Source organism: Columba livia, chromosome 3 (assembly GCF_036013475.1).
Source record: "Columba livia isolate bColLiv1 breed racing homer chromosome 3, bColLiv1.pat.W.v2, whole genome shotgun sequence".
NCBI lineage: Eukaryota > Metazoa > Chordata > Aves > Columbiformes > Columbidae > Columba > Columba livia.
The window spans coordinates 79,825,538-79,852,055 of NC_088604.1; the positions used below are offsets into that span (position 1 = coordinate 79,825,538).

General features: G+C 36.0%; 1 protein-coding gene across 8 annotated transcripts in view; it reads left to right on the plus strand.

The window, feature by feature from the left end:
* The window catches only part of RYR2 (ryanodine receptor 2), a 397,519-nt gene that overhangs the window by 132,559 nt on the left and 238,442 nt on the right, over nucleotides 1-26,518 (plus strand). For 6 of the 8 annotated variants that reach the window (XM_065057819.1, XM_065057821.1, XM_065057823.1 and 3 more), the window contains exons 5-8: nucleotides 6,333-6,347; nucleotides 15,659-15,733; nucleotides 16,439-16,517; nucleotides 17,628-17,740. In XM_065057819.1, coding sequence (XP_064913891.1) covers nucleotides 6,333-6,347; nucleotides 15,659-15,733; nucleotides 16,439-16,517; nucleotides 17,628-17,740 — 282 coding nt within the window. The remainder of the gene's footprint in view (nucleotides 1-6,332; nucleotides 6,348-15,658; nucleotides 15,734-16,438; nucleotides 16,518-17,627; nucleotides 17,741-26,518) is intronic. The other 2 variants (XM_065057822.1, XM_065057826.1) reach the window with 1 other exon arrangement.

Consider the following 26,518-nt stretch of genomic DNA (forward strand, 5'->3'; position numbering starts at 1 on the left):
CTGTAATCCAGACGATCTCCTATCTGATGAGGAGGGAGTGGGTGCTTGGCTTTACTTCAGATATCAAATTATTCTCTCTCAGGTGGTTTCAGTTTGCTCTGTAAAGCAGCTTTTAACCCCTTCTGTAATTCCAGAGTGTTACCAGAGGTCTTATGGTGGACTGCAGCAGAAGGCTGGCTGTTGCACAGCTGCATGGTCACTGAGGCCAGACACCTCATTCTAATACATATATTTCTTCGTAAGCCATTTTCCAATGTAGAACACACAAGATTAATGCAAGTGTGTTCAGTTATCTCTATGCATCTGTAGACATCTTGAAGTCCAAGCAGAGAGCCTAAGTTAGACAAGCTTCATGTCAGATTAATGACCAAATTAGTAACCGAACCTTGATGCAAGCAGTTTCATGCCCGTCACAGGATAAGCTAACGTCATCCACTTCTAAGCTCTTCCAAGCCTGTAAGGTGTGCTAACAAAATTTTTGGAAGGAATTACTCCAGTTCTGCTGTGCTTCTCCTGTTGAATGACTGTCATTCTTCTGGTGATTTTGTTCCAAAATCTTTATTCTACTGTACAGCATGGGCTGGCAGTTGAAGCTAGGCAAGAATTAAATAGGCTTAAGATATTCCTTGAACCTTTGGCTTTTTTCTTTTGTCTCTCAGAAGGTGTGACTGTGAGGGCTTATAGGTCTGCTGCAGTGCAGAATCAAACAGTTTAGTTTAACACATCTCGCCAAACGTAAAAACTAAGGCAAGTAAGGCTTACCTTTTCCATCTCATATTTGAAAATGGCTTTTCTGCTTTTAATGAAACTGCTAAGGGGGAGGAAACCCAACATTTGATCAGAGGGATTTACTGAATTTCGACTGAAAGTTACAAGACACTGAGTATATCTTATTTACAGAGAAAATAACAATAATGAAATACACTGAAATTGAATAACGCATAGTGAAAGGAATTCCTTTCAACCTGTCTGACATTTTTTTCTCTTTAATATGTTTATGAAATACAGGAAATAATTTTAAAGTGTCTCCTGTGAATTAGCAACTATTGGTGTTTGCTTGCAAATTTGAGATTTCAAAGTAGGTGCTGTATACGTTAAGGGTTTGATTTTTCAAAGTACTTCTGTTCCTATAAAAGTACCTGAATGTCTGTCTTTCAAAACAAATGCTTAGCACTGTCATAGAATTCACTGTAAGGAGTGGGAATTTTCCAGGACATCTGTGGTTTCCAAAACCAAGCCTTTTTTACACATTTGCCTACATATGGTTGGTGAATGATTTTGAAAATTTGCCATTAAGAGCCATCAAGAATGATTGTTTTCAAGACAGATTACTCTGAAGAGCTTTTTACCTGAAGGGAAATCAAATGTACTTGTTCTTAAATTTAGAGTACAAGAGATAAGGATTTTCATCCTTACATTGGCTGATGGCAAAGTTGTGCGAACTCTAACATTGTAGCACTTTCTGTAACTTTTAAATAGACAGTAGAACCTCTTCTACTGAAGGTAACGGTTAATCTTTTTCTCTTCCCGTCAAATAGTTATGGTGTCAGCTTGGTTTTATGCCTCTAGTAAAACTGATTTTCAGTTTCTTTGAAGAAAAGAAGCTTGCAGAGTAAGGAAACATGCTTTAGATGCTTTTCAAAAGAATTGCTTTCATTACAGAGATTTATGGGCTGAGAAGAAGTGAATAAATTCTGGCTTTGAGGATGATGTGGACTTGATAAATATAACAAGTGGATTTTGACAAGAGGAAACAAGCTAGAGTTGCTGTAGAGTTTGGAGTGAGCCACGAAACAAACCTTTATCAAGACAAATGGTTGCAGCAAATGTCTTCAGTGCCACTAAAGTAATTTCACATCCATCCTTTATAATCAGTGTGATTTTTTTCAATCGTTAAATGAATTATCTAAGGACTTGATTTTTTTCTTGTTGTTGTTGAGGTTTTTTTGTTCACATTATGTTAAATTACTTAAATATAGATTTACTTGTCAGATTGCTGTGGTGGGAAAATATGCTAATTGTGTACAAATATTTGATCCCCTAGTTTAGAAAATTTGATAAATTTTTGATATAGTATGGACTGCAGAGGTGACCCAATGTAGGGAGTAGTATCAGCAGTTTTAACATAGGATCACTCAGTTATTCTCATACAGATATTGAGAGAAAATAGGAGGAGATACCACTGTTTGATGTTAAAATGAACAGGAGTGACTATGGAAATACTGCTTAAAATGCCACACCTACAACTGTAGATTCAACCAATCTGCAGTTCCATCCTTTGTGTTCTCTGTATTGTAGTGGATGCTAATTGCAGCCCAAGTCTATTTCACATAATCAAAAGAAAGCATTGCAAACATGTCCTAAGTATGCTTTTTCTTTTCAGAAGAAATCTATGTGCAAATCTGGCTGAAACTTATTTTAATAGAAAAGTATCATAGCATTTCCAGCTGTATACTAGGATTCCTTTGGTATTTCTCCTTCAGTCCATATTATAGATCTGAGAATTTCAAGCTGTGTTCTGTTTATCAATAGCAATTACTGTGAATTGCAGCAAATTGTCTACTTTCAGTTTACTTGTTTTCAATACTTCTTAATTGGATTAGTGTAAAGATCTGATGTTTCTATGTAAGCAAATACAATCCTACAAGAATATTATGAAAGATAATATTGCAAAGGGATTTAAAAACTAATCTTAGCAACTTTGCTATCAAAAATTCCAAATAAAATAGCATTACTGTCTTGCTCTTTTCATCTAGCCAGAAAGCACTAGAATTAAGGTGAGATTATGGTAAGTTAGAAGGTGTTTGAAAAATCATAGTAAGTGATACACTAACCAAAAGCTGTCCAAGGGGCCAAATAGTAGCTGCAAACAGCTGTAAATATTTACCTTAACAACACATCCTTAGTGTCCTCAGGTAAAGCTCCAATAGGTTTTAAATTTTATTTATTTATTTTATTTTGAAAGAGAGAGAACAGTTAGGATCATGGATAGAATGATGGATGTTATGTGCCTCAAATCTCTGAACTTTTTTTTTTTTCTTTTCCCTTAGTTCCCTGTTCCAAGCCATACAGGTTGTCTGGCTGCTGAGTTTAGTTCCTCCACAAGGATGATATTTGTGCAACACTAAGCACTCACATATACGTTTGTCCCTGAAAGACCAGATAGTGCATGCAGCTGGAGGCTTAAGCCAGTGGAATACGATTATCCAGTTGTTGGTTATATTCAGTTACCAGTCCTACCCCTCAGGATAACTTCTGAAAAAGTTGGATGCTAGAGAAACAGATGAATGTAACACAGCACGTTCTGATTTCTTGAACAAGTGAGTTTGAAAGGTAAAATGGTGTCTTTGATGGATTTAGTCATCAGTTTTGCATTGATTTTGGTAGGACAGGATTTAAAAGAGACACTTATTTGTAGTCCAGAAGTGTGTCAGAAGTCCAGTTGTTTCCTTGCTTCTGAATGGTCAGTAGAGAACCTCCAGTGGATTCTTGAATTTCAGTGTCTGGTACAACACAGGTGTTCTGTACTTAGTTTATAACTGGTCAGCTATTCAGGTATTGAAAGCGCTTTAGGCATTTACACTGTAGACAGTGTAGGTTAGCAAGTTATTTAGACTCCTAATCATAGTCAAGGCAAAGAATAAAACCATTCTGGCTTCATAGGTGGTCCTATCCTACAGGACATGTCAGCTTAATAGATCAGGTGAATCACTTTATTGAAATGACTGTTTCTTCCTTGACTGTAATTAAATCTACACAACTAGCTGAAATCTGCATAGTGCAGATAAATCTCATCCTTAATAACTCTTAAGACTGAACTTATTTCTAGTAGTATTTTACATTGGATATTGCGTACGTATATATGGTTTGTTAGGGTGTGTAGAATGTCATATTTGAAATGTAAATGTGAACAAGTTCTATTATCATCAATGCAGGTCCACTGATGGGGTAGGAGCTTTGCGTATAAGTAAAATAACATGTCATCACAGTATCATCTCTTCTTTTACTTTTAGCTGAGTTAGTGCTGAAGTATACAATGATTTTTTGCATTTGGTAACTTTATTGGTCTGTATTTTTGTCACTTTGACCCTTCGGTGTTAGTGTTTGGCAAACAATACATTTGAAGGGCAATATCTGTTAGAATGACATTAAGAAATTTCAAGTTATAGGTCTGTTTTATCTGTTTAATTTTCAAATACACATTCTGAATTGGTAATCTAGGTCCAGAAACTCATGTGTACTGTTTTGCTGAGGCACAAAGAGCAGAAAGCTCTTCCCTCTGCAGAGGAGAAGTTGGAGAAATTTCTTGTGTAACAGCCTGTTTGCCTACCTGAAGTGTGTAATTTCTGTTGTTTTACTTCAGGGTGGTGTGTGTTGATTTTTTTTTCTCTCCCTCTGCAACTGAGAGTTGGTGTTTTTCAAAGTAAGCATTTCTCTGTTAGCTAAGAAGGGATTCAGTCTGAAAAACTTGGAGCACATTCTTGCAGCAGGCTGTGACAGGAGAACCTGGAACCCTCTGCCCCATCCATTTGCTGGTAGCTGGGTCCATCACCTTTCATGGCATGTAACTTCTCAGGCATTCTCCTCACGTTCATGGGCATAATGTGCATTTAAGTGTTTGCCATGAAGAGAAAGCATTTTTACAACAAGGAAGTGAGAGAGTATTTATTCTGCTGGTGATTTTAAAGACGTGTTCAGATGTCCCTAGCTCCCTGTTGTCTTTCAGGTTTTCTGGCTTGAAGGGGCCTGTTCATGGCCTGTTCACTTTCTGTCTCTAACAATGACATATAAATAATCTTCAAAATTATTAAGAAACCAGAGTAACTCTAAAGAACATAATATGACAGATGCAAACAGATTACAATTGTTTCTCTCATTTGTTACTGTTCATTTAATGTGTCAACTGAAGAGAATGAATTGTTAAATGTTATCTTCCAAAATATCCAGCACAAGAAGCTGCTGTATCATTTTAGTAATCAAGGGAAGAGATTATAAACTATTCACTTTAATTTGAAGCTAGTTAAGAGATTACAATCAAGCAGTTAAAATAAATCACCAAGAGGAGAACCAGAAGGTTTCACAGAAAGACTGTTGTTCAGTATACTTGTAACATGAAAAAAGCGGTGGGATTGTGTAGTTTGCAGAATAAAATTTCATAGAGGGATGACAGCTGGAAGAGATTGAGGTCTTCAATAGATCTGATGTCCTTGATAAACTGACAGCATGATGGCAAATTAAATTCAGTATTGAAAAATATATTAAAAGTTATATTAGAATTAATAACTAATTTTTTTCTATATTACTGAATTTGCAACCCCTCCTTTCCCCTGCCTTCCCCACTGTAGTCAGCTCAGCAAAGACTTCTGGTTAATTAAAAGCAAAGAAAATATTGGGGATGAATAATAATGACAAAATGATCATAGTGTATTTTAAGTCCTTGCTTTATGGGGGTGGTGGACAGGGTGCATGATCTTTAATTATGGACAATTTGTTTCCAAATGTCTACGGGACAGACCTAGAAGACTTTTAAGGAGAGAAGTCTATGAATATTTTGAGATCATTAGATTATATATATATATATTTTTTCTTTTACTTTAGCTAGAACATCTTGTACATCTTTAAGAACAGATACTTCTGTTTTAAAATCATGTATGGAATGAAAGCGCTCAGTCTTGCTTGGAATCTGTCCAGTTAGAACTCTCACAAAGAAACCAAATCACTGCTTGTAATCTATCACTCCTCTTGTTCTTGAGTACCTCCACGAAAATTAACCTAAAAAATTCTGTAATCTTCTGACATCAGTCACATGGCACTGAATTTTTTTAACCAGTGAATGAAATGTTATTAACATTTTAATTTTCTTAATTTATAGTGCATTTACTTATGATACATCACTGCAATAGTGATGTTGCTCTCCAGCACTGCACTTTGAATGCAGGACTTTACAACTTGTGTTGTACTTAGTTAAACAACTAGCTCTGCAGATAGTTTTGAAGATGATCAGGCATGGTACCTGTTTTACCTGTACTGTGTTTCATCTTAAAGCGATAAGTATTTAATGTGCTATATTATTTAAAGTAAAAAAAAAAAAAAAATCTGAGAAAACTATTGCATTTAAAAGTGATGAAGCCTTGTTCTGAGCAGCTGTTTTACTTTCTAGCATGAGCTATAATTATGCTAATTGCAATGATAAATGTTTCTTTTAAATGTGGTTTGTAGTTCTGTGTATCCCACTCACTTTTTCAGGGAAAACAAATCCCACTTTTAGCGCCTGAAAGCAAATATTCATTTCACATTTTCTCTTTTTTTCCCCCCTTCTCATGGCTCTACAGAAATTTATGATGAAGGTAAGCAAGTTAAACATTTAGTATTATACTTTCTGTGAATTCTTACAGTTTAATTAAATTCATTATTTTTCTTTGCTTTTTGACATCAGCATCAAACTTGCCTTCTCTAAACCAGCACATGGTGAATTTTGTAACAATTTGATTTTAGAAACAACAGTGATTTTAGTTGGGTTGGGGTTATGGTTTATTTAGATTGTGAAGGACCAAAGGCAGGCACCCTTCTAGAAAGAGGAGTCTGGGCTGGCTTCTCTAATTCTCAATTCATCCCTTTCAGTGAGAAGGCAACAATTTCTGGCAAATAAGAAATCTTGAGACAATGAATAAATAATAAATGTTGCAGTAAAACGTTTGGGCGTTTTGGAAAGCGGGGACAGCACGCTGTTTCTTCTGTCACAAGAATGCTGGTGTTATGGTATGGGATCTCAGTGGGTAAGGGGGGGAGCCCTTGAGCTGGGCGTCACTATTCACTGCCTTGGGTCAGCAAGCATGTGCAGGAGCTCTGCTTCTCAGTTCCTTTTTTAAAATGTATTTGTTTATTCAGACTATAATACGGCACTTAATGAACCTCCAAACATTTTGAATAACTGACATTTGAATACTTGCCTGTGATTTTAGCTGAGGTGTTGGTTATCTGTGTTCTACTTTTTCCTTTAATTATCCACCTCTATTTCCAGTTCATCTTCTAAAATGATTTGTTTACTGATTTTCATGCCCTAAGACTTTGCCGTTCTATGGTGTGGTCTTACCTCATTGTCACTCTCCAAAAGGGAGGAATTCTGGGCTAGATAAGAAGTGCTATTTTAAGGGCTGGGTTTAATGATGTCAGAGGAATTTTCTTAGCATGACTCCTCTGCTGATCCATCTTTTCTTCCCACTTGGCTATCTGTCTTATTCTTTATCTGTGAGTTTCTTTCCTAAGTGGCAAGGATGATTCACATTCCTTGTATCACACAGCAACAGAAAAAGCTTAGGCACAATCCTTAACCTGTGAAAAATGCCTCCTTCCTCCACTTATTTAGCTCTTAAATAACCAGGAAGATTTTTATTAATTCTGTCTCCTAAGCAGTGAAGGAGGAGGAGTACAAGGGAAGAGAAATCTTAACTACGCAAAGGGAGAAATCGATAAAGTTAATCATCTCGGGCAAATTTTTTCCAAACCACTGGAAGTGCTTGAAAATAGAAGTTTGTAACGGAAGTATTGCCTCATCCATAAATATAAATGTTTGTTTTACACAGAAGCCTTGAAGCAGATGATCAATATTATTTATTTTTTTATTTATTTTCACTCCTGTGTCTGCTTTTTGTTGATGTGAAGCTTCCCATTGCTGGGAAAGTGATAATGTAAACGTACTGTTGGAAGAATTAATCATGAGGCATATCTGAAGTGTTTCTAATTATGTGTTGTTTATTCTGCCTTCCAATGGGTCCATATTAATGACACTGATCGTTTAGCATGTTTCTGGTGCAAATGTTAACCATCATTACCAATGATTCCATTTTTTTCAATATAGATAGTAAAATATCTGTGCTATTAACTGAGTAAGATATGCTCAAGATTTTATATTCAGGTTCAGATCTTTATATGATGTTCATACAAAACATAATTATACAATTTAATGCAGCTTTTAAAGCCGGATGTCCTTAGGAAACACTTTTTTTCTGTTCTTTGGCTTGGCATGACACATAAAATAGGAGGCAACTGCTGATAATGTCAGTGAGAGAACTTTGGTTTCTTTGTGTGGCTTTTTTTAAAATTTTTGTTGTGTCGCACTGACCATCATTACTCAAGAGCAGATACCAACAGGGTCATCAGCCATATTAATCTCCATACCTGAATTTTTGCAGTATTTACTGTTCTGTAGTGAATTCCATGAATAAAAGTCAATTGACTAAATAGTGATTTAAAAGTAAGATGTAAAGACTGGAATAGCATATATAATGTCTTGATAGGTTCAGCTTTCCTATTTGTTATTCCATTGTAACATGGTATATAGGCTACAGGTAGACAAGCAAAAAGGTTATAGACTGGTTTGAATTTTCCTTTGCCATTGCAGTTATTTACATGAGCGGGGTGAAGGAATATATTACCACAATGCTGCATGTCAGTGTATTGATTTATTTTGCATCATTAAATTGTAAGCAACTAAATCCTGTGGGTTTTGTGACAACCAAAGGAAATGGCAGCTCAAGAGCACAGTGCAGAAGAGTCTCATTAACATTTTTTGTTTTTTTTTGGTAGATGAATTCAAGGCTTCTGGGCCTGTCTCTTTTTGTGTCAAGATTTTTAAAGGAAATTGGTATCACTGTGAGCAAGAAGAATGTGTAAAACTCTTTGACTCACACTCTGAAGCTTTGTTTGTAGTCTTTGCTACTTGCAGCATTTTCAAGTACTCTGATGCTACTGGAGATGTAATTTTCCAGTGTTGCTATTCCAAGTGTGAATTGTTTAGTTTTTACCTGACTAATCTTGTCTCACAAGCCTTCTAGATCTGTTCCAAGGTTACTTCACAAGTTCTACAGTGACTCAGCCTGTTTCCACACATTCTGTTTTCACCATTGCTTGGGGTTTTTCTGGACCCTTTGGCTGGCATTCATCCCACAAAACTGAAATGCCTGACTTAAAGCCATGGATATCCTAAACTCCCCATGCAACTGCAAGCAGAAGGATAGGCATTGGCAAGGGGTTTCTCAGATTTTAGGTGGGCTGAATTACTGTCCAAAAGTGCTTTTATCTCCCCCCTGGCTGTTTGGTTGCCTTATGCTAAATCAATCTAGTTTGTTTTGTCATAAAGAAATTCTTTTAGCTTTTCATAAGCTGTTACTGATCATGCTGATGTGAACAGAACGAGCCTTCCCGTGTTTTCCGGCTGGCTGTGGCCTAGTATTAGAAAGAAGCTTTTGTTACTTATCCTGAAGTTGTGTTCGGTGTGAAAAAAATTAGATAGTGAAGCAATTGTGGGGAGTAAGAGGTCTCATTGAACACTTGCCTGTGGTGGCTCCAATTCTAGTCAGCCTGCAGGATTGCATCGTCACTGATGGTTTTAGATAAATACTGATCTTCATCTGCGTTAGTATAGACCAGATTTAAAAATTGCATATTAGTAATGAAACAAATAGCTTAGTAGTTTTTACATTCCTATGGAAACATCATTTTGAGCATTTTCTCCTCTGCAGAAATGATTGCAACATCATGTGAATATTTATGAGTAGAACCATAGTGAGATGGTTTTAGACTGTGGGACAACCTTCCCTTCTGTTTTCCTCAGTTCGTTTTAGTCTGTTACCAGCTTCTTTCACTTTATTGCTGAATCTGCCATTGTGGAGTTTTCTTTCTCCTGAGTGAGGACTCAAAAGCTTTCAAGATCTACATATATTCCACATCCATTCAGTACTTTTCATTCTGTCTTGCAGATTAATAAATGTACGCCTTTAATTTGCTTAAATACAGTAAGCCCTAAATAATTATATATGTATAAACAAAGCACATATTCCTCATTGTGCACTCACAGTTTTCTTTTTAAAGAACCAACGCAAGTTAAATACTTGCATTAGCCTACTGGTTAAAGACACTCATCAGCCTCTTGGAAAAAAGCATTGATGCCAACAGCCTTATGTCTCTGGCCTTGACACACGTAGTTTCTGCCTGGGAGCAGCATAGTCCAAGGCCTAAATATACACATACTCAGAATGCATGGTAGTTGATTTTTTTCAAGCCAGTACTTGTGATCAGACCCACATTTCCCATTTGATTTCTTTTTCTAATGTATCAAAACACCATTTCAGAATGTAATGACTGCTCCTGAATGGGAGATTTGACAGCCCCAAGGTGAGTCCCAGGGACTTTGAGATGGTTCCTTCACTGGTGGGTCCAATTTTCTTCTTGATGCATTTTTGTGGTGGTAGTGATTTTTACTTTAAAAGGGTTTAAAGCAGATAACTGTAGGATATTTCGTGTTTAATTGTATACTTTTGCTTATATATTTGAACTAAGTGTCTAGACTTAGAGACAGGATTTTTTTTTCTCATTATGTAGTTTTCTAACAGTACAAATTTTAGAAATAAACTACAGAGCTTCATGAAACTTAGAACACACTTGTGATGGAGAAAATAATGCTTTTGCTTTCATATTTACAAGTGTTTTTATGGAATTATAGGTGTCCTCTGTTTGATGTGCTGTCATCTCCAACATCTATTTTAAGTGTAAGATGGCCATCATTAGGAGAGACAATTAGCTTTTCCCGTCATCCAAATGTGTCATATTGATGTTTAAATATGAAAGCAGTATTTTTATTTAAATACCAAGTTGGTGTGCTTTCATATAACTATTTCATTATTACATGTTGCAGTTTTAAGCTACTGTTAGCATTTTAAGTCTGTGATGACAATGAATTCAGTAATCATTGGTTTCTCAATTGGCCTTGGCAATGAAGTGTTAACTTCGGCTTTGTTTCAAATGCTTGCTCCATTTTGATGAAGTGTAAGTACTCAGTGCTTTAAAGTACATTGTTTTACTCCAGTGTACATATGAAATAGCCACTAAAAGTCATATTTGAAACTTTTAATGTTATTTTGGTGTATTTGCTTTGAAAAACATTTGTGAAGAAAAACAAGGAGCACATTGCTTCTTTTACTGTCAGGCTGCCCTCACATGTCTGGGGCGTGGAGGAAATACCAGGTTAAGCAGCTGGTTGAGATTAGATCATAATTTACCATTACTGTAAATTATATGGATTGCATTCTTACAGGATTTACTACTGATATTTTGTAGCTTATTGTTTCACTTGGGTTTTTAATTTTTTTTTTTAAGTCCATCAAAAATTATACTTCCTTACAAACTAGTCTTTATACTGTTATTTTTCCTATAGGATATGCCACTAATTCCATTCTGTTGTTATGGGCTCATCATGGAAGGAGGTAGAAAAAGCTACTACATTGTTCTTAAAAACTCATTGTGTTACCTTATATGATTTTCTAGAGAGTGTGCTTCAGCCTTGTGTTCTTGTGACATATTCAGTATTTTTAAATTACCTTCATGGGTGACTAGAGTTGTCTGAATAGCCACATGCTAAATGCAATTGCTGTCAGGCTTTCTCAAGCGTTAGATTTCTGAATAATGACAATGTTATGAAAGCTTCATCTGTACATGCACAAAACTGTGAAATAACTATCCTGTGTAATTACATGCTTTCACCTGTTTGCCTTTCTTTGCTGCCTCCATAAAGCTCATAGCTTTTCCCCTTTTTATACATTTGGAGATTGGGCAGACTAGTGAAAAAAAGTAGCAAATGTTTAGTACAAATGAGGCTGCTGTCTTGAAAAGGATGGAAAGGTAATGGCTATTTGACTCAAAAGCTCCTTGGATGCCACAGGGTATTCACTAGTCTCTAAAATTTCTCCTCGTAAGTAGAGGTTCCCAGAGACACAAATGGCTCCAAAACATTTGTTCAGTGTCACCATGATTAATTTCCTGCAGCTTCTCATGGACAGCCACAAGTGTAGCAAAGCAGCCATAGGCACAGCAGTGCAAGTGCTACTGTCCCCGAAATACCTGTTTTAATCTGTCAGGTGATTGCATGTCTGTACATATGAGCATTTTATATATATAGAAAAATGTACAGATACATAGGGTTTGTTGGGTCAGGTGTAACATATTTTACTACAGGATTAGTATTCGCAGTAAAATACATAGATTTTTGTTCAATCTAATTATAAATACATTATGCTGCTTCTGTCATTTGTGCATTTTACTAGATAGTTAGTAGGTTGCAATTTTAAGTTTCTGTTTGTTTTTTTTTGTTTTTTTTTTTTTTTTTTTTGTTTTGTTTTGTTTTGTTTTTTTTTGTCATTTTAATCCTATTTCTATTAAGAAAACAAGGAAAGGAAGTATTTCCTAATTTTAACTTATTTTCCTTCTTCATTTTTGTTTCAAGATTTACATCTCTTTACATCAAATTAAGCAACTCAGATCTTAGTGGTCTAAAAATGCATTGAACTTGAAAACAGTTTATATATTTTGAATACTAATTTCTTCAACTCTAACTGTTGTTGTATTCTAAACTGCCTTTGCTTCAGCAGTGGCATTTGGGCAATGAGGTGATTCCAAATTAATCTTGTATTCCTACTGCACAAATATTGGACTAGAGATGGGCGGTTTATATGAAGTTTTCAGAAGCAGTGTGAGCTTGCTCTATATGCTTTTAATCTCAATTTATTGACTCTAGTGTTTACCAGTTCTGAAGACTTTTCAGGTCTGATCCTAAATCCCAAATTCTTGTAGGTTAAAATGAGAAGAAGAGTTTTGTGTTCATGTAGTTGATATTCCTGAATAACCTACACAAATGTATTTTGTTCCAGCCTGGTTTTATTGAGTGAATGTATTGTCCAACTTAGAAAGTACTCAGGCAATTGGAAATTAAAAACATAAAGCAATAAGACTCATGATACATAATGTGGTTGTTAAATACGTTAGAAACACATACTTGCAGTGTCTTCTGAAATGTTATTATTAGTAATTATATTAAACTTCCTAAAACTTCAGTGGCATACCTCATCTTGCAATGTTACATCTTTGTCAAAGGAATCTAATTGTTAACTTTAAAATTTATTTATTTTTCTTTTTAATGTGGAAAATTTACAATTCTCTGCAACATTCTAGGTAGGAACATATTTTTTGAAAGTCAAAGACTCTTTAAATAGACAGCCATGGCCCATATGGTACTTAGTATGCAGTTTCTGGCATGAAGATAAGCGCTGGGTATTTAGTTATGAAATGAGCCTTTAAAATAGTAAACTAACTTACAGGTACGTACATATTCTGGAACCAGGCAGGCTCTAAAATGGAAGGGAGTTTCATAGTATCTGCTTTCTCTTCCAGTCTGTCATGTATTTTTTCTGTGTTTCATGTTTTAACTTTCCCTCCACATGGATACCTTGATTATAATTGCCTCTTGCAACCATTTAAGTGGAAAATGCTTGAAACGCTTTTGCACCTCTTTGTTTTCTGTTTATGAAACAGAAACAGCAAACTTGTTGGTGTTTTTTAATGGGTAAAATAATTTTGGTTGAAAAGGCTTACTTTAATCCTCTTGGTGAAGATTTATCTGAAAAAACACTGTCCCGTTTTTCACAAAAGTGTGATTTTTTTTTTTTTTTTGAGCCAACCTTTCTCCTCTTCAGCTGCAAATGGGCATTTAACAAAATAGGTGCTAGACAGACAAATCAATATGGCGAAAACAAGGGCAAGCTGACATAGCTGTGATTTTGTTGATCACACCCATCTTTTGTACAACAGGTGATCAAATCTGTATGTCAGATATCAAATTTATACCTAGCAACAGTGTAATTTTGATAGAAGTATCAGTGAAATTTCAAACTTTTGTCTGTATTAGTGACTTTGTTGGTTGGTTAGCAATGATTGCTGTTGATAAAACTTCTGGGCAAATCTGAAATGTTGCTAAGTTAGTATGTTCACAGCAGTTTTTCCTCTCTTCCCCAATGTGATGAGTAACAGACATTCGGTATTCATCTTTGGCACAATGGGCCTAACATTATAAAATGTCTTGTTCTTTCCCTGTGCCTTTTGAAAAAGTGGTGGTAATAATGGTAGTTCAAAGCTAAATCTTCATGTCTTACTGTCAAGACTGCGTCTGTGGCAAAGACTGTGACTTACATTCTTTCTTAATAAAAATTAATGTCATTCAGCCTTTGAGAGTGATTATTGAGTGTGCCTCCCTGCGTTTTGACTGCTACATAGTTTGTTGAAAGTCAAAATATACCTTGTGTCCATGAAGATGCTCTTTTCTCAATAAAAATAAGAGCCAGAAATTCCTGAGTTTTAAAATTATTAATTTTTGAAGTGCTTGCTTTTTCACCACCTATTAATCTTTTTTATTTTTTTTTCTTGACCAAGTAAGTCAAAGATCAACAAATGCTAATGGATAAAAGATAAGGAAGGACAAACAGTAAACGAGGAGGGGAAATAATTGTGTGTTGCCACAATAGCCATTCAGTTAAATGGATCTTCAGCACCAAAATGAAGCTGCCAGAGAGATAACAAAGTATGATTGTTTCCAATTTGTTCTGTAATGAATCTGATGCTCCAGTCAAACAGAAGGTCACTCTACTGTCATAAAAGAAAGGGTATAAATGCTCTATATAATAGATTAAATTAGGAGTCCTATATGAAAGAATAATGCTGCTTATGGATTTGTCAAAGTTATAGACTCAATAATAGGTATTTATTGACATTGCATGAAGCATGTGATGACCATAATGTTACATGAATTGTTCTGTCAGAGGGATGTGCACTTACGCTCTTGACAGTGTCTTGTCTGACAGTCTCTGCTCCTGACCAATGTCAGTTGACTGCATCTCAGTCTAGGGAATTCATAAATCTTCAGCACAAGTTGAAAGTCGCTCATTCTTTAACAAGATGTATTTATTCTTTCATGAGTGCTTAAACTGATTGTAGATAAATAGAAACTGTAATGAAAATATTGTGGAAAAACATGGTTGCATTTTCTTGGGATAAAAGTGATTTTTATTACTTTAATTTTCTTTCACTCAGGATTTGTACTGTGTTTCTCAACAGGAACATTTACTTGGGCATGATTTCTCAATTTTCAGTATCCCCAAATCCTGTTGACTTAGTTTGAATGTTTTTGAGCACTGACCTGGCCTAGCAGATAAAGAATTTTGTCTGATAGTATTCAAACACTATAGGGTGAGCAGTATAGATGCTGATGATTTTCAGTGTGGTTGGTATATTGTTAATACTTTTTGGTAAAGCAGGGACAATACTCCAGAAGCTCCTTCTGCATACCTTCTAGATAGGAAATTTTCTCGTTTGGAGGGAAAATGGGGGAGTATGGAGAGATTTAACAATACATAAATGTCTAGAGGATAGTGTGACATGCATCGAAACTTCTCTTCTCTAGAGACCACCTGCTTTCAACCCAAAGAATGATTGGAGTTTCTAGAACATACTTTTACAGATTAGTGGCAGTGTAAAGTACACTGTTTTCACTCATGAGTGCCTGATGGAAAAATTCAGTAGCTTTTAGATTCACCTGACCAAGGTCTACATTAGGACTTAAAAGGTCAATATATTAAGAGCCAATCCAAACCAAAGAACACATTCATAAAACTACCTTCTTGAACTAATCCCTGGATAGTATTTCATCAAGCAATAGGCTTCTCTGTCACAGGGCAAATACACTTTGTCCGGACATTGATGAGGATTTCTTTTTTCTTTCTCAAAAAACCCAATTTTATTACAACATAGCAGTATATCGCTTCTGTTTGTCTTCCAGTCCGCACAAGGTGGTGGCCATCGAACGCTCCTCTATGGGCATGCCATCCTGCTGCGCCATTCCTACAGCGGCATGGTACGTAACAGGAGCTGGTAGCAGCAATGTTTTCTTTTCTGTATGAAAGTTGTGTTTGAAAGTGTCCATACTATTGCCATTTACTGATAACTGGATAATTCACATCGAAGAGGCATTTTACCTGTGGTTAATGCAGACCTTTGTGAAGGGTGGGTGCCTGGTGATCTGAAACCAAGCTGGACATATCTGGGTACGTGCTAAAATGAAGTCTGGCTCCATAAGGATGAGTTCTCTGTTTTTCAGTCTATTATGAGTTGGTGATTTCTCATTTCTTTTTCCTTGGATATTGCATATTGCATAAGCTGTGACTGAATCCACAGCTGGCATCTGGCTGGCAACCTGAACATATGTTGGAGACTGAGTGAAAAAGGAAATTCCTTCCTGCACGTGTTTTGGACAGAAGCCTTACTCTTCAGTTTCCTTATGAATTATATGGAGTTGACATTCGATGCAACCAGCTCCTTTATTTCCACTCTCACTATTCTGCCTCAGTGGAAAGCTAACCTGGATAGGCTGAGAGGTTATTTTAGAACATATATCTTCGTCAGCCATTTGGTTTATCAGGCATATATGTTCTTGATAGTAGCTAGTGGGGATAATTTAACAATAGTTAATCCCGTGTTAGTTAGTAAATGGCTTTTTATATTTCAGTGGGTTATCAGACATTGACAGAACTAGTAAATGCACACTTTTTTCTTTTGATAGTACCTATGCTGCCTCTCTACATCCCGATCTTCAATGGATAAGCTGGCATTTGATGTAGGATTGCAGGAGGACACAACAGGTAAGCAGTAGTTTAAAACTATGTAATGAAGAATACTTTCAATCTAGAGCTCAGAATGGAGACCTATAAATACATATAAATCATGTAAAAATTAAAACTATTTTAAGGACTAAAGAAACAAAACTCAATATTTCCATGTTTTGCACATTCAGCATCTTTACATTTTCTAATAGGGTATATCATTTCTTTTCCATAAGACACAAACATGTCTATTGATATTTAAATATTGAGTATAGGTAGAGGAATATTCTCAAGTTGTTATTCCTGTAGAAGCCTTCTGCTGAAAATTTTTTGAAATTGTATTATTTTAAATAAAGATTCTATTAACATTTTAGAACTGCTGGTGATTTGGATTTATTTGTATTTTTAAGACTGATAGAGCTTCTTACAACAACATCAGTTTGGTGCCATTGTCGATTTAGAAATAACAAGTTGGCGCCTTTTTTTTTAAAGCCTGGCTCTCTCTAGGAGTAATAACAGCAATAACAGTAACAATTGAACAATTTCAAGATCAAGAAGATTTTTTCTTTAAAGCATGCTTTTCATTCAGGATGTATATCTGAAAACAAGGTTTATCATGGGAACCAAATTTGTGACTTTAATACTTGTAAGTACTTGGGAGAGTTAAAACACTAACAGTAGAAGTAGAAGAACATGATTTAATTTGGCTTTATGAGATCTTTCAAATATTATTGTAGATGCTTATTTTTATTGCCCTTAGTGATGGGTGGTTCCACTTTGTCTAAATTCTCAGTGGGATATTCTTGGATGTCTTTCCCAGAACCTGGAATGAAGGTGACAGGGAAGCTCTTTAGCAAAAGCAGCCTGGACCAGGTTGCCTGGAGAACACAGGGAATTGCCTCCTTACTTAGTTCTGGAGTCACTGTTCCAGAAGTCTTGCTGTCTTCTGCATGTGTGTATTATCTCTAGCTGAGTATCTGACAAGGTGGTGCAGGAATGATATCAGTTATAAAAAACACATGGACGCTTGGTTTGCCCAAGTGAAAACTGGGTCAGAACCTTAGGATTGAGAAAAATATGAAAGCAATGGCAATAATGTTGGGCTTTTTTTTTTTTTCCCCTTTTTGCTCTTACTCAATAATGATATAGGTGAGGCGTGCTGGTGGACCATCCATCCCGCTTCCAAGCAACGATCAGAAGGAGAAAAAGTGCGTGTTGGAGATGATCTTATTTTAGTCAGTGTCTCTTCAGAAAGATACTTGGTAAGTTCTGTATGAATATCTCTACTATGTTTCCTCTACAGAAGAAATAGTTAATTAAGGTATTATACTGAAGTCTGGTTTACATTTCCACCTTGACAAAAGTGTTTAAACTGGTATTTTATACCATTTTGCAAAACAAGATAGTGAAGCTCTGGAAAGTGTGACAATGACATCTCAGTAATGTAATTTCATTTCTTTTCAATAATGGAATAGAAGTTGAAAAATTTACTTATGAAGAAAAAGTGAAAATACTGAAAAAAAGATATCTGTCCAAATTTCAGAATTGAGGTTTTTACAGTTCCTATGAGTATTCAGAGTTAGCAGCACGGTCGTATATGAGTTAAAACTTTATACCAACATTTTAGAATGTTTAACTTGGGTACATAATGTTTTGCGGACTTTAAAAGGTCCATATTTCCTTATGATTATGTGCACTGTAATACATACAGGTACTGACATGTCATAAATAAATATAATTAAAATACTTAATAATTAAATATAATTTAAACATTTTTAAACATTCTGTGGTAGCTGCTTTTTATCCCTGGTTTAAATAACTTTCTTCCTCATCAAAGTATCTCCCATTTGTTCTGTAATGAAACTCTTCAACATTTTAAGAGGAATTTCTTTTTGTGTTCTTGGTGTTGCAAGCACCAGAACTATTCTATCTAGGGGAAAAAAAACCCAACAATCACAAAACAAACAAAAAACCAAACCAACCAACCAACCAACCAAACCAAAAAAGAGAAGATGAAAATAAGAAGAAAATCAATCTGCTGGAAGTTTCTGTAAAATCAGCCCCAGTAATTTGGCAAATGTAGCTACAAGTAAAAAAATGGATTTTTAAAGAGGAAGTATCTTTAACTTTGTCAGGATGACTGTCTCAGATCTGCGTTCAAGTTTATTCTATGTTATTCACTTATTTTTTTATGCTAAGAAACTTTATTTGTGCTAAGAAACTTTACTGTTTGTTACAGTATTTAGAAAAAGAAGTGAAGAGCTTAACAAGTCTTAAAAATAATGGGGGGCGGGGGGGGCGGGGGCTGTCATTTTTTTTTTTTTTTTTTGCTAAAAATGAAAACGTTCTCCCTTTTGGAAAAACATAGAAAAATGATAAAATAATTATTGTAATAAAACTTCCAATTAGAAGCTTGGTAACTCATTTAATGAGTTATTTTTCCAAGACATTCTGATATCTTCACATTTAAAAATTATTTCTTTATAACTGCTTTAATGAGAATTATAATTAGATTTACTGGAAAATCAACTTATTGTGGATAAAATTAATGAGAATCTAATTCATGATAAGGCTTTATTTAAAGACATTGAATTTTTTTGAAATTCATTGAATTGCTGAATTGGATTGCTGAAGTTGAATTTTGCTCCAAATTGTGTCTCTGTGTAGGTATATGCCTGAACTCATGCTTTCTGCCCTCTAATTAGTAAATCAGTTCAACCTTTTATGTTTTTTGGGGTTTGTGCCTCAATTGTTGATTCTCAAGGTTGTCATATATACTTTTGTACAGGAAGAGATCCGATGGTGACTGCAGAGACTGATTTTCCTCAACATGTGGTGTCAATGCATATACTGTGTCTTCCATGCAAAATATCAGCATACTAAATATAAATTACATTTTCAGTGTAGAGAGAAATGACACAAATCTATGTTCTTGATATTTTAATCTCTGTATTACAGTCTTGAAATGCTTTAGAGATAGATTTTAATGAATAGTTATTAAACCTATTTCAGTTATTCAGCTCTGGTTTGATAATAAGAAGGAACAAGGATTCAGCAAATTAATTTTACTCTTACATGTACTCACTCCCACATTTTTGTGAACAGATGTTTTTCCAGAATAAACTAAGAGCTGGTAAACTACACAGCTTCCCAACCATTAAAATGTTTATGTTTTTGCTACCTACTCCGTAGTTACATTAGCACTGTAAATAAAACAGTGATACTTCTACGAAAATTCAAACAGTTGATAAAGACTGAATTAACCAGTTACTGAGTGAATATTTTTCATGGAAGCTGTTTGTCCATCCTAAACTGTTAGTCTTAATCCATTAGACTGCCTGCAAAATAACTTCAAAGGATGTACCTTTGAAAATAATCACAATATTTTCATTTTGACTGCACTGCCATGCTATAGCCCCTATTTTCTACAACACTTATAGAAATGTAGCAACCGATACCTTTTACAGCAGTTAGGACTGTGGAGAGAGGAAGTTATTTTTATGAATCCATTTGGATAGTGAGACCAAATAGGCTCTGTTGAATCCAGTCAAGGAATGTTTTTTGCAAGAGTGAGGAGTTCCTCAGATAGATTTCTTGACAGAGAATAACGTTCAGCGGGGTGCTGAGGGTTAGGTTCATGTACATTGTGTACTTACAGTTAAAACCTTAGGAAAAGACAAGTTTTCTCTCAAATGTTCTGCGTCAATATGCTCTTAGGAATAGGGCTGGAATGTCACCTTTTTATATTGCAATATTGCTCTATGTTTTCAAGCAACTCACTAATTATCTTCAAATTAAAAAACAAAACAAAACAAAACAAAAAAACCAGAACAAAACAAAACCAAGTTAACAGTCCTGGGCCGAAGATGTACATGTGAAAATAACAGGTGAATAGAGTTCATTCACAGGGCATGGCTTTTCAAAATGTGGTCAGAACTTTATTTGTATAATACTAAGGGAGAGCAGAAGTATGCCAGCTTAGTAAGTTAGTCTTGCAGTTGTCTGAATGCAGCTTAATTAACATTTTTTTGCATTACTTTGTGACTTTATGCTCTCGGTGTTATCAGTAGAGTAGTGTTTAGACCTAATTCGATCGGCAGCCACTATAAAAGTATTTGGAAAATGTCAGGACTTTCCTATAGTTCCCCTTCCTTGCTTTCCATCAAACCAATACTTTGCGACGATTGACTCAATATTTTGCCATGAAAACTCATCTTTTTAATTGCAGTGAACAAGTTCTAAACTGTTAGGAAGTGTTAAAATAGTAAGTTAAAGGTCCAGAGATGTGGGTTTTGGCTGATTGTTGACTCACGGCGATGTCCCTGGGCACGTCATTCCGTTGCTCTGACTCTCATTATCCTACCTATACAATAGGATTTTAGACGTGTAGAATGTCTGAGGAAAAGCACTTACCTAAGTGCTTGTGACATTACATAAAGCCTGAACTGCAGTGTTGCCAGATCCTTCAGAGAGGAAACTTGGCTCTATTGAACACTTTATTTAGCACAGAGCAAAACGATGTTCTGCTGTAAAAATTTCTACCAGTTTAGTTCAAGCCAGAGTTGTTCAGTTTCCTTTCTTGAGACAGTGCAGGCCAGTGAACAGATGTAGTATTTCCCTGTCTTGTACACATTAGCATGTACCCCTGCACTGAGGTTCGCCTATGCGTATTATTAATTATATAGCATGACTGCTTTCAAAATTGGCAATTTTCAGTAGTTCAGAAATTCAATGAATTGTAATTTCTTTCAAATTAATGAAGCCTCTGGGTAACTTAGTCTTTTAAATGTGATTGAAGAAAAAATCCGTAGACATGAAGTTGAAATACAAAATGACTAATGAAGATAAAACTGAAAATTAGTATCAATGAGGTCAGTATTATTCACATTAAGAAGTCGGGGAAGAAGGAAAAAAAAAACAAACAACAACAAACCAAGCAAAGAACTTAGAATCTGCAGTGCAGATTTTTGTATAATGCAACAATCTCTGCACTGTGATACATGTATGTAGTTGCTGTTCTGACTGTAAAGCTGATCTGCAGCTGCATTATGCAAATCTGTGAACAAGCATTTAGGTTTACCTCTTTGGCTTAAATGACCTATTTAAAAAGAAAAAAAATCTGGGAACTAATATGAACCTAATTGGAAACTTTCCTTTGAAGTGTAAGCTTTTCCTTGAAGATTTTTATTGTGGTTAACTGATGACAGAGTTCCCTTTCAAAAATAGTATCATCCAAATTAGATCAAATTATTTGAAAGATTGAAGTGATAATCTGTCATTTCTCTTGAACATGAGGACAGGTTCCTGAGTATTGGAAAGGCACTCCCTCTTCACCTTCTTGCATCAAATACATTGTTTTCAGCTATTAGTTTTAATTATCTTACTTATTATGAAATACTTGGGACAGCTTCAAAATATCTGTAGCATTTGTTGGTGCAATAGTACCAGGGAACACAGTAATGTGTGTGTTTTTAAAATTTAATTTATTTTTAAATTTTATTTACCTTCCTTTCATTTTCTATCTAAGAGAATGAATCTCAGTAGTTGAAATTTGCTTTCTGCTGTGTAAGTTCACAATTCCATAATTTATTTTTTGATGAAAATACTAAAAGAGCTTTTTCTTAAAAATAATTGGAACCTGCATAAACAAAACTGAAATTAGTGAAACAAGGTAGTTTTGAGCTGCTCTGTTACACTGGTCGTAATGCGGTTCCCACAGAGTCTTTATACAATTTGAAATATTATTGTGGAGGCTGGTAGATCTTCCTGATAATTAAGCTTGTCAAGCTTCTCTGCTTATAAAATCCTGCATTGAAGTGCTTATAATCAAGTGCTTGTAATGCAACAAATTACTTCTTAGAAATAGTAGCATTTTTTTTTGTGGTCTGAGATTTTTTTTTTAGTTCTTCCAGAAGAGGTGATAGGTCACTGAGCTTGAAGACAAAGAAGGAAAAAATAAGTTCACATCATTAAGAAAATTAATCTCATTTTCTTGAAAATGTTGAGCATCCCATGCTTTATAACAAATGCAGGAAATTTGAAGGGGTGTTCTTGATATCACAGGTGTACTTTTTTCTAACTTAAAGAAAAAAAAAAAAGAAAAAGGGAAAAAAGGTAACAATCTTCTCCTTCCTTAAACTTAGTAAAGGAACATTCTTCTGAAAAAGGAACATTCTCCTGAAATAATGCAGCTTGGTCATGCCCAGTGAAGTTTTTAAAGTTTTCTTTCAGTAGCTAAAAGTCTCATGACTTGTTCTATTTTGCAGAATCTAAACTTCTTGCACATCCCATATGTTAATGAAATGTTTAAACTCCCTCTACGGTGAATAATTAAATACACCCCAACCCTCGTGGGACCTGATATTCCTTGTACTGGGTGGCTCAAGGTGGGGATGAAGTATTGACAGCTGAAAACTCAATGTTTTATGTGCTGTTGGTGATCTGCTGTCATTTTAGATATGTGGAGGAGGGAGCTCTGAGAAAGTGGAAGGAACAAAAGACAGGTGATGTAGCAGGGACAGGAGCCTGGGACTAAAGTGGGAAGGCGGTAAACTGAGTGGGACTTGATGACTGGCTGAAAAGATTGGCAGCTGAAGGAAGGCAGGTGGTAAGGGACAGATCATCTGGGAAAAGAACCTAGTGATAACGGAGAAGCAGGCACCTGCTGGTTGAATTTGTGTTAGAAATTTGGGTCAGAAAACCTACACTGTTTTGGCAGGGAGAATTGAACCAATTAGTGGAGTGGGGCTGGGACTGAAGGACATCAAGAGAGATCTGTAGAGAAGGAGTGGGCTGGCTGCAGAGAACTGAACTGCTGGACAAAGATCCAGAGAGTCTGGGGCCAAGAAATGAGAAAAGAATTGAGGGGCAGGAGTTATGGTGAGTTTCTGGAAAGAAGTCTAACGCTAACTGGCATAGGAAGGAAGAGTGTGAGCAAGAAAAAAGCCAAAAGGCCATGCTGAGGCTCTGTAGGGCTGAGGAGAACCTTTTGAAAAAGAAGGAGGTCCTAATTGTAGGTGATAAGGTAGGCTGGAACTGGGTTGGGAAGCTGGATTGGCTAGGTGAGAGATATGGGACTGGGATAAAGATTTGGAGACAAAAAAAGAGAGTAAGAGGCCTGGAACAATTACGACAGTCACCTGTGGTATGCTGACAGCCTAGTCCTGTCAGTGACTTTGTGTTAGCTGAGGTGAAAGATGTCTGTGGTTTTAAAGTTTTCTTCTTTGCCTGTCATTCATGTGAGTGTCGTTCATGCCACCTACGGTAATTGTGGGGGTTTCTTTGCTATCTTTTTTTTCAATATAGGAAAATTACATATAAGTTATACCACAAAAATAATTTTATTAAATTTTGAAAAAATACAGGCATTAGAAAATGCAAAAATTATGGCACTGATGTATTTTATAAAATCTTTTAAATATACAGTCACACTTCCTTTTTATGGAACACTATCTCAGAGCTGATAAAAGTTTGATGGATGTGTCAGGGCTAAGTAGCAGAGGGGCTGTGGAATGAAGCAGCTCTGAAGATGAAATTTCAAGCTGGGAGTTACAAGTGGAGAATTGGTAGTATGATGCTTAGTTAATTATTTTCCTGGAGAATTAGATTCTGTACCAGACACCGCTGTGGAATTTGCTGGGCAGAACAACTTTTATACCAGGCTTGCTTTCAAGAGGTCACTAGCTCTTCATCCCTTACCTGAGTTGTGTCTCTGAGGTCTCCTCCTTCTGCTAGAGGTTGAGGTCCCAGAGTTGCTCAGTCTTGATAATTTACAACTGAGGTGAACGAAAGATGTGCATTGAACATTAAAAATGCATGTGATGCAGGCTACAGTAGGAATTAAACAGGTCCTTGTCACCTGAATTTGGGCATCCTAGATTAATGAAAATTTCTTAGTGTAATCTGTGAACCTCCACTCCCCATTGGAAAATGGACTATAATGCTACTCCTTTGAGGTTTTGAGAAAATGAATTAATAAATATTTGTTATGTTTTGTGAAATGCTGTAACTGTTGGTAGCAAAAGAAAAGCCTATGAGGAAATTAATAATTCTCTTTTCAAAGCTTTGGAGAATTGGCTATACTGAATAAAGCATGAGGCTGCAGACTGAAAATTGACGAGAAAACAAGGCACTGAGCAGCTGTTCATGAAGTGAGCTTCTTTATCCTGTATATACCATGAGGTAGTACTAGTGGAAAAAAGTAATTGTACAGGATCATGCCCTTGAAGACTGTTAGATGATGCATTCAACAGAAGCCATTCTTTTTCCATAGCTGACTTTGTTTGACATTTCCTAACTTTTGATACTTGCTTCATTAAATGTAATATTTTGTTAATGAAAACTCTAGTCATAATCTAGTCATAATCATTTGGAAGCGTAGTTGCTGATGTGCTTCAGGCTTTTTGTGGTTATAGTGCAGAAGGAGAGCTAACAGAAAGAGCTGGAATGCAGACTACCCTCATCTACCCTCAATGGGATCCTTACGCTTTCCTGTCATATATCTGCAATTGCCTTCTGTCAGCTACATGACAGTGAACTACATGATTCTGTAATGGTAACTTCTGTGTATCTGTAGATTTTAGCTACCACTCTTACTTTGCTGATGGTGCATTTATGCTGAGTGAAGGGGCTGGAATTGGTTAGTATAGTGCTGGAGATTCTCTGTCAATGAAAGAATTATCTTGCTAGTGGATTTGCTGGCCAGCTGTTTAAACCACTTCAGAGAAATGCAAAGAAACCAGGATTTTTGAGAGATTTAAACCCATCTGAAATTTCCTGGGCTTTGCCTGCTTTGAATTGAAACTTTAATAACTTGTTTTTCTCCAGTGTAAGTTTACCCATATTTAATGTTCAAACTTTTTCAGAGTATTCACAGCTGTTTCAACGAATACAAACTTATTGCCGCTTTTAGGCACAAACATGAACTAATGATATAAATACTTTACACCAATGAAGTTATTACTTCTAGTTCTTTCCAATATCTCCCTTTCTTGTGACCACTAAACCATATCACTAATCACCGCATCTAAGCATCTTTTAGACACTTCCAGGAGTAGTGATCCAACCACTTCCCTGGGCAGCCTGTTCCAATGCCTGACAACCCTTTCAGTGAAGAAATTTTTCCTAATATCCAACCTAAGCTTCCCTGGCACAATTTAAGGCCATTTTCTCTTGTCCTATCACTTGTTACTGGGGAGATGAGGCTGACACCCACCTCACTGCAGCCTCCTTTTGGGTAGTTGTAGGAACACTAAGGTTTCTGCTCAGCCTCCTTTTCTCCAGGCTAAAAAACTCCAGTTCCCTCAGCTGCTCCTCATAAGACTTGTTTTTATCTCTGCACAGATGCATGTTTTGAAGACCAAAAACTTTGATGCAGACTGACTGTGAAATTTAAAATACATCATCCAGTTATTTAGGGCTATTGTAAATGTAACTATGCTGCTTCAATCACTGCTGAAGGGTTCTTGTGGAAATTACCATCTGATTCATAAGCTCTCCAGTGGGCTTGAATACACTGTGTTCTTTTTGAAGTCCTAGGACCAGAGATGTGATTGTGTTACTTTTCTGCAAAGCAGTAGTTTATAACATGATGATGAGTTCAGTTGGGAAACTTGTAGTATTGTGGGAGATTTGAGGACCTGGAGAAGCTGCCTATAGACCATTCTGTTAGCCTGTATTAATAAAATACAACAATTTAATTCTGAAAAGTGATTAAAAGCCTATGGCAGGTTAAGTGCTGGGTTAGGAGATTATTAGTCTATTAGTAGGGAAAAAAATCCAGCTTTTTGATTGAGTCTGGACACCGGTGCAGAAAGGTTATTTTGGTGAGACAGAAAGCTGAAGGACCTGCCTATGTTGGCGAAGACACATACCAGTATTAGAAGAGCCAGCAGGATTCCTGAGCCCAACTAATTTCTGCTTTGCAAATGTTTTTACTGCATACCTGAAAGACTTGCTAAATATGTGGTCCTTGTTGATGGTGGCAGCCTGCTACTTCTGCCAGACACTCTGCTATGCCAGCTAGCAAAGATCTGTGCAGT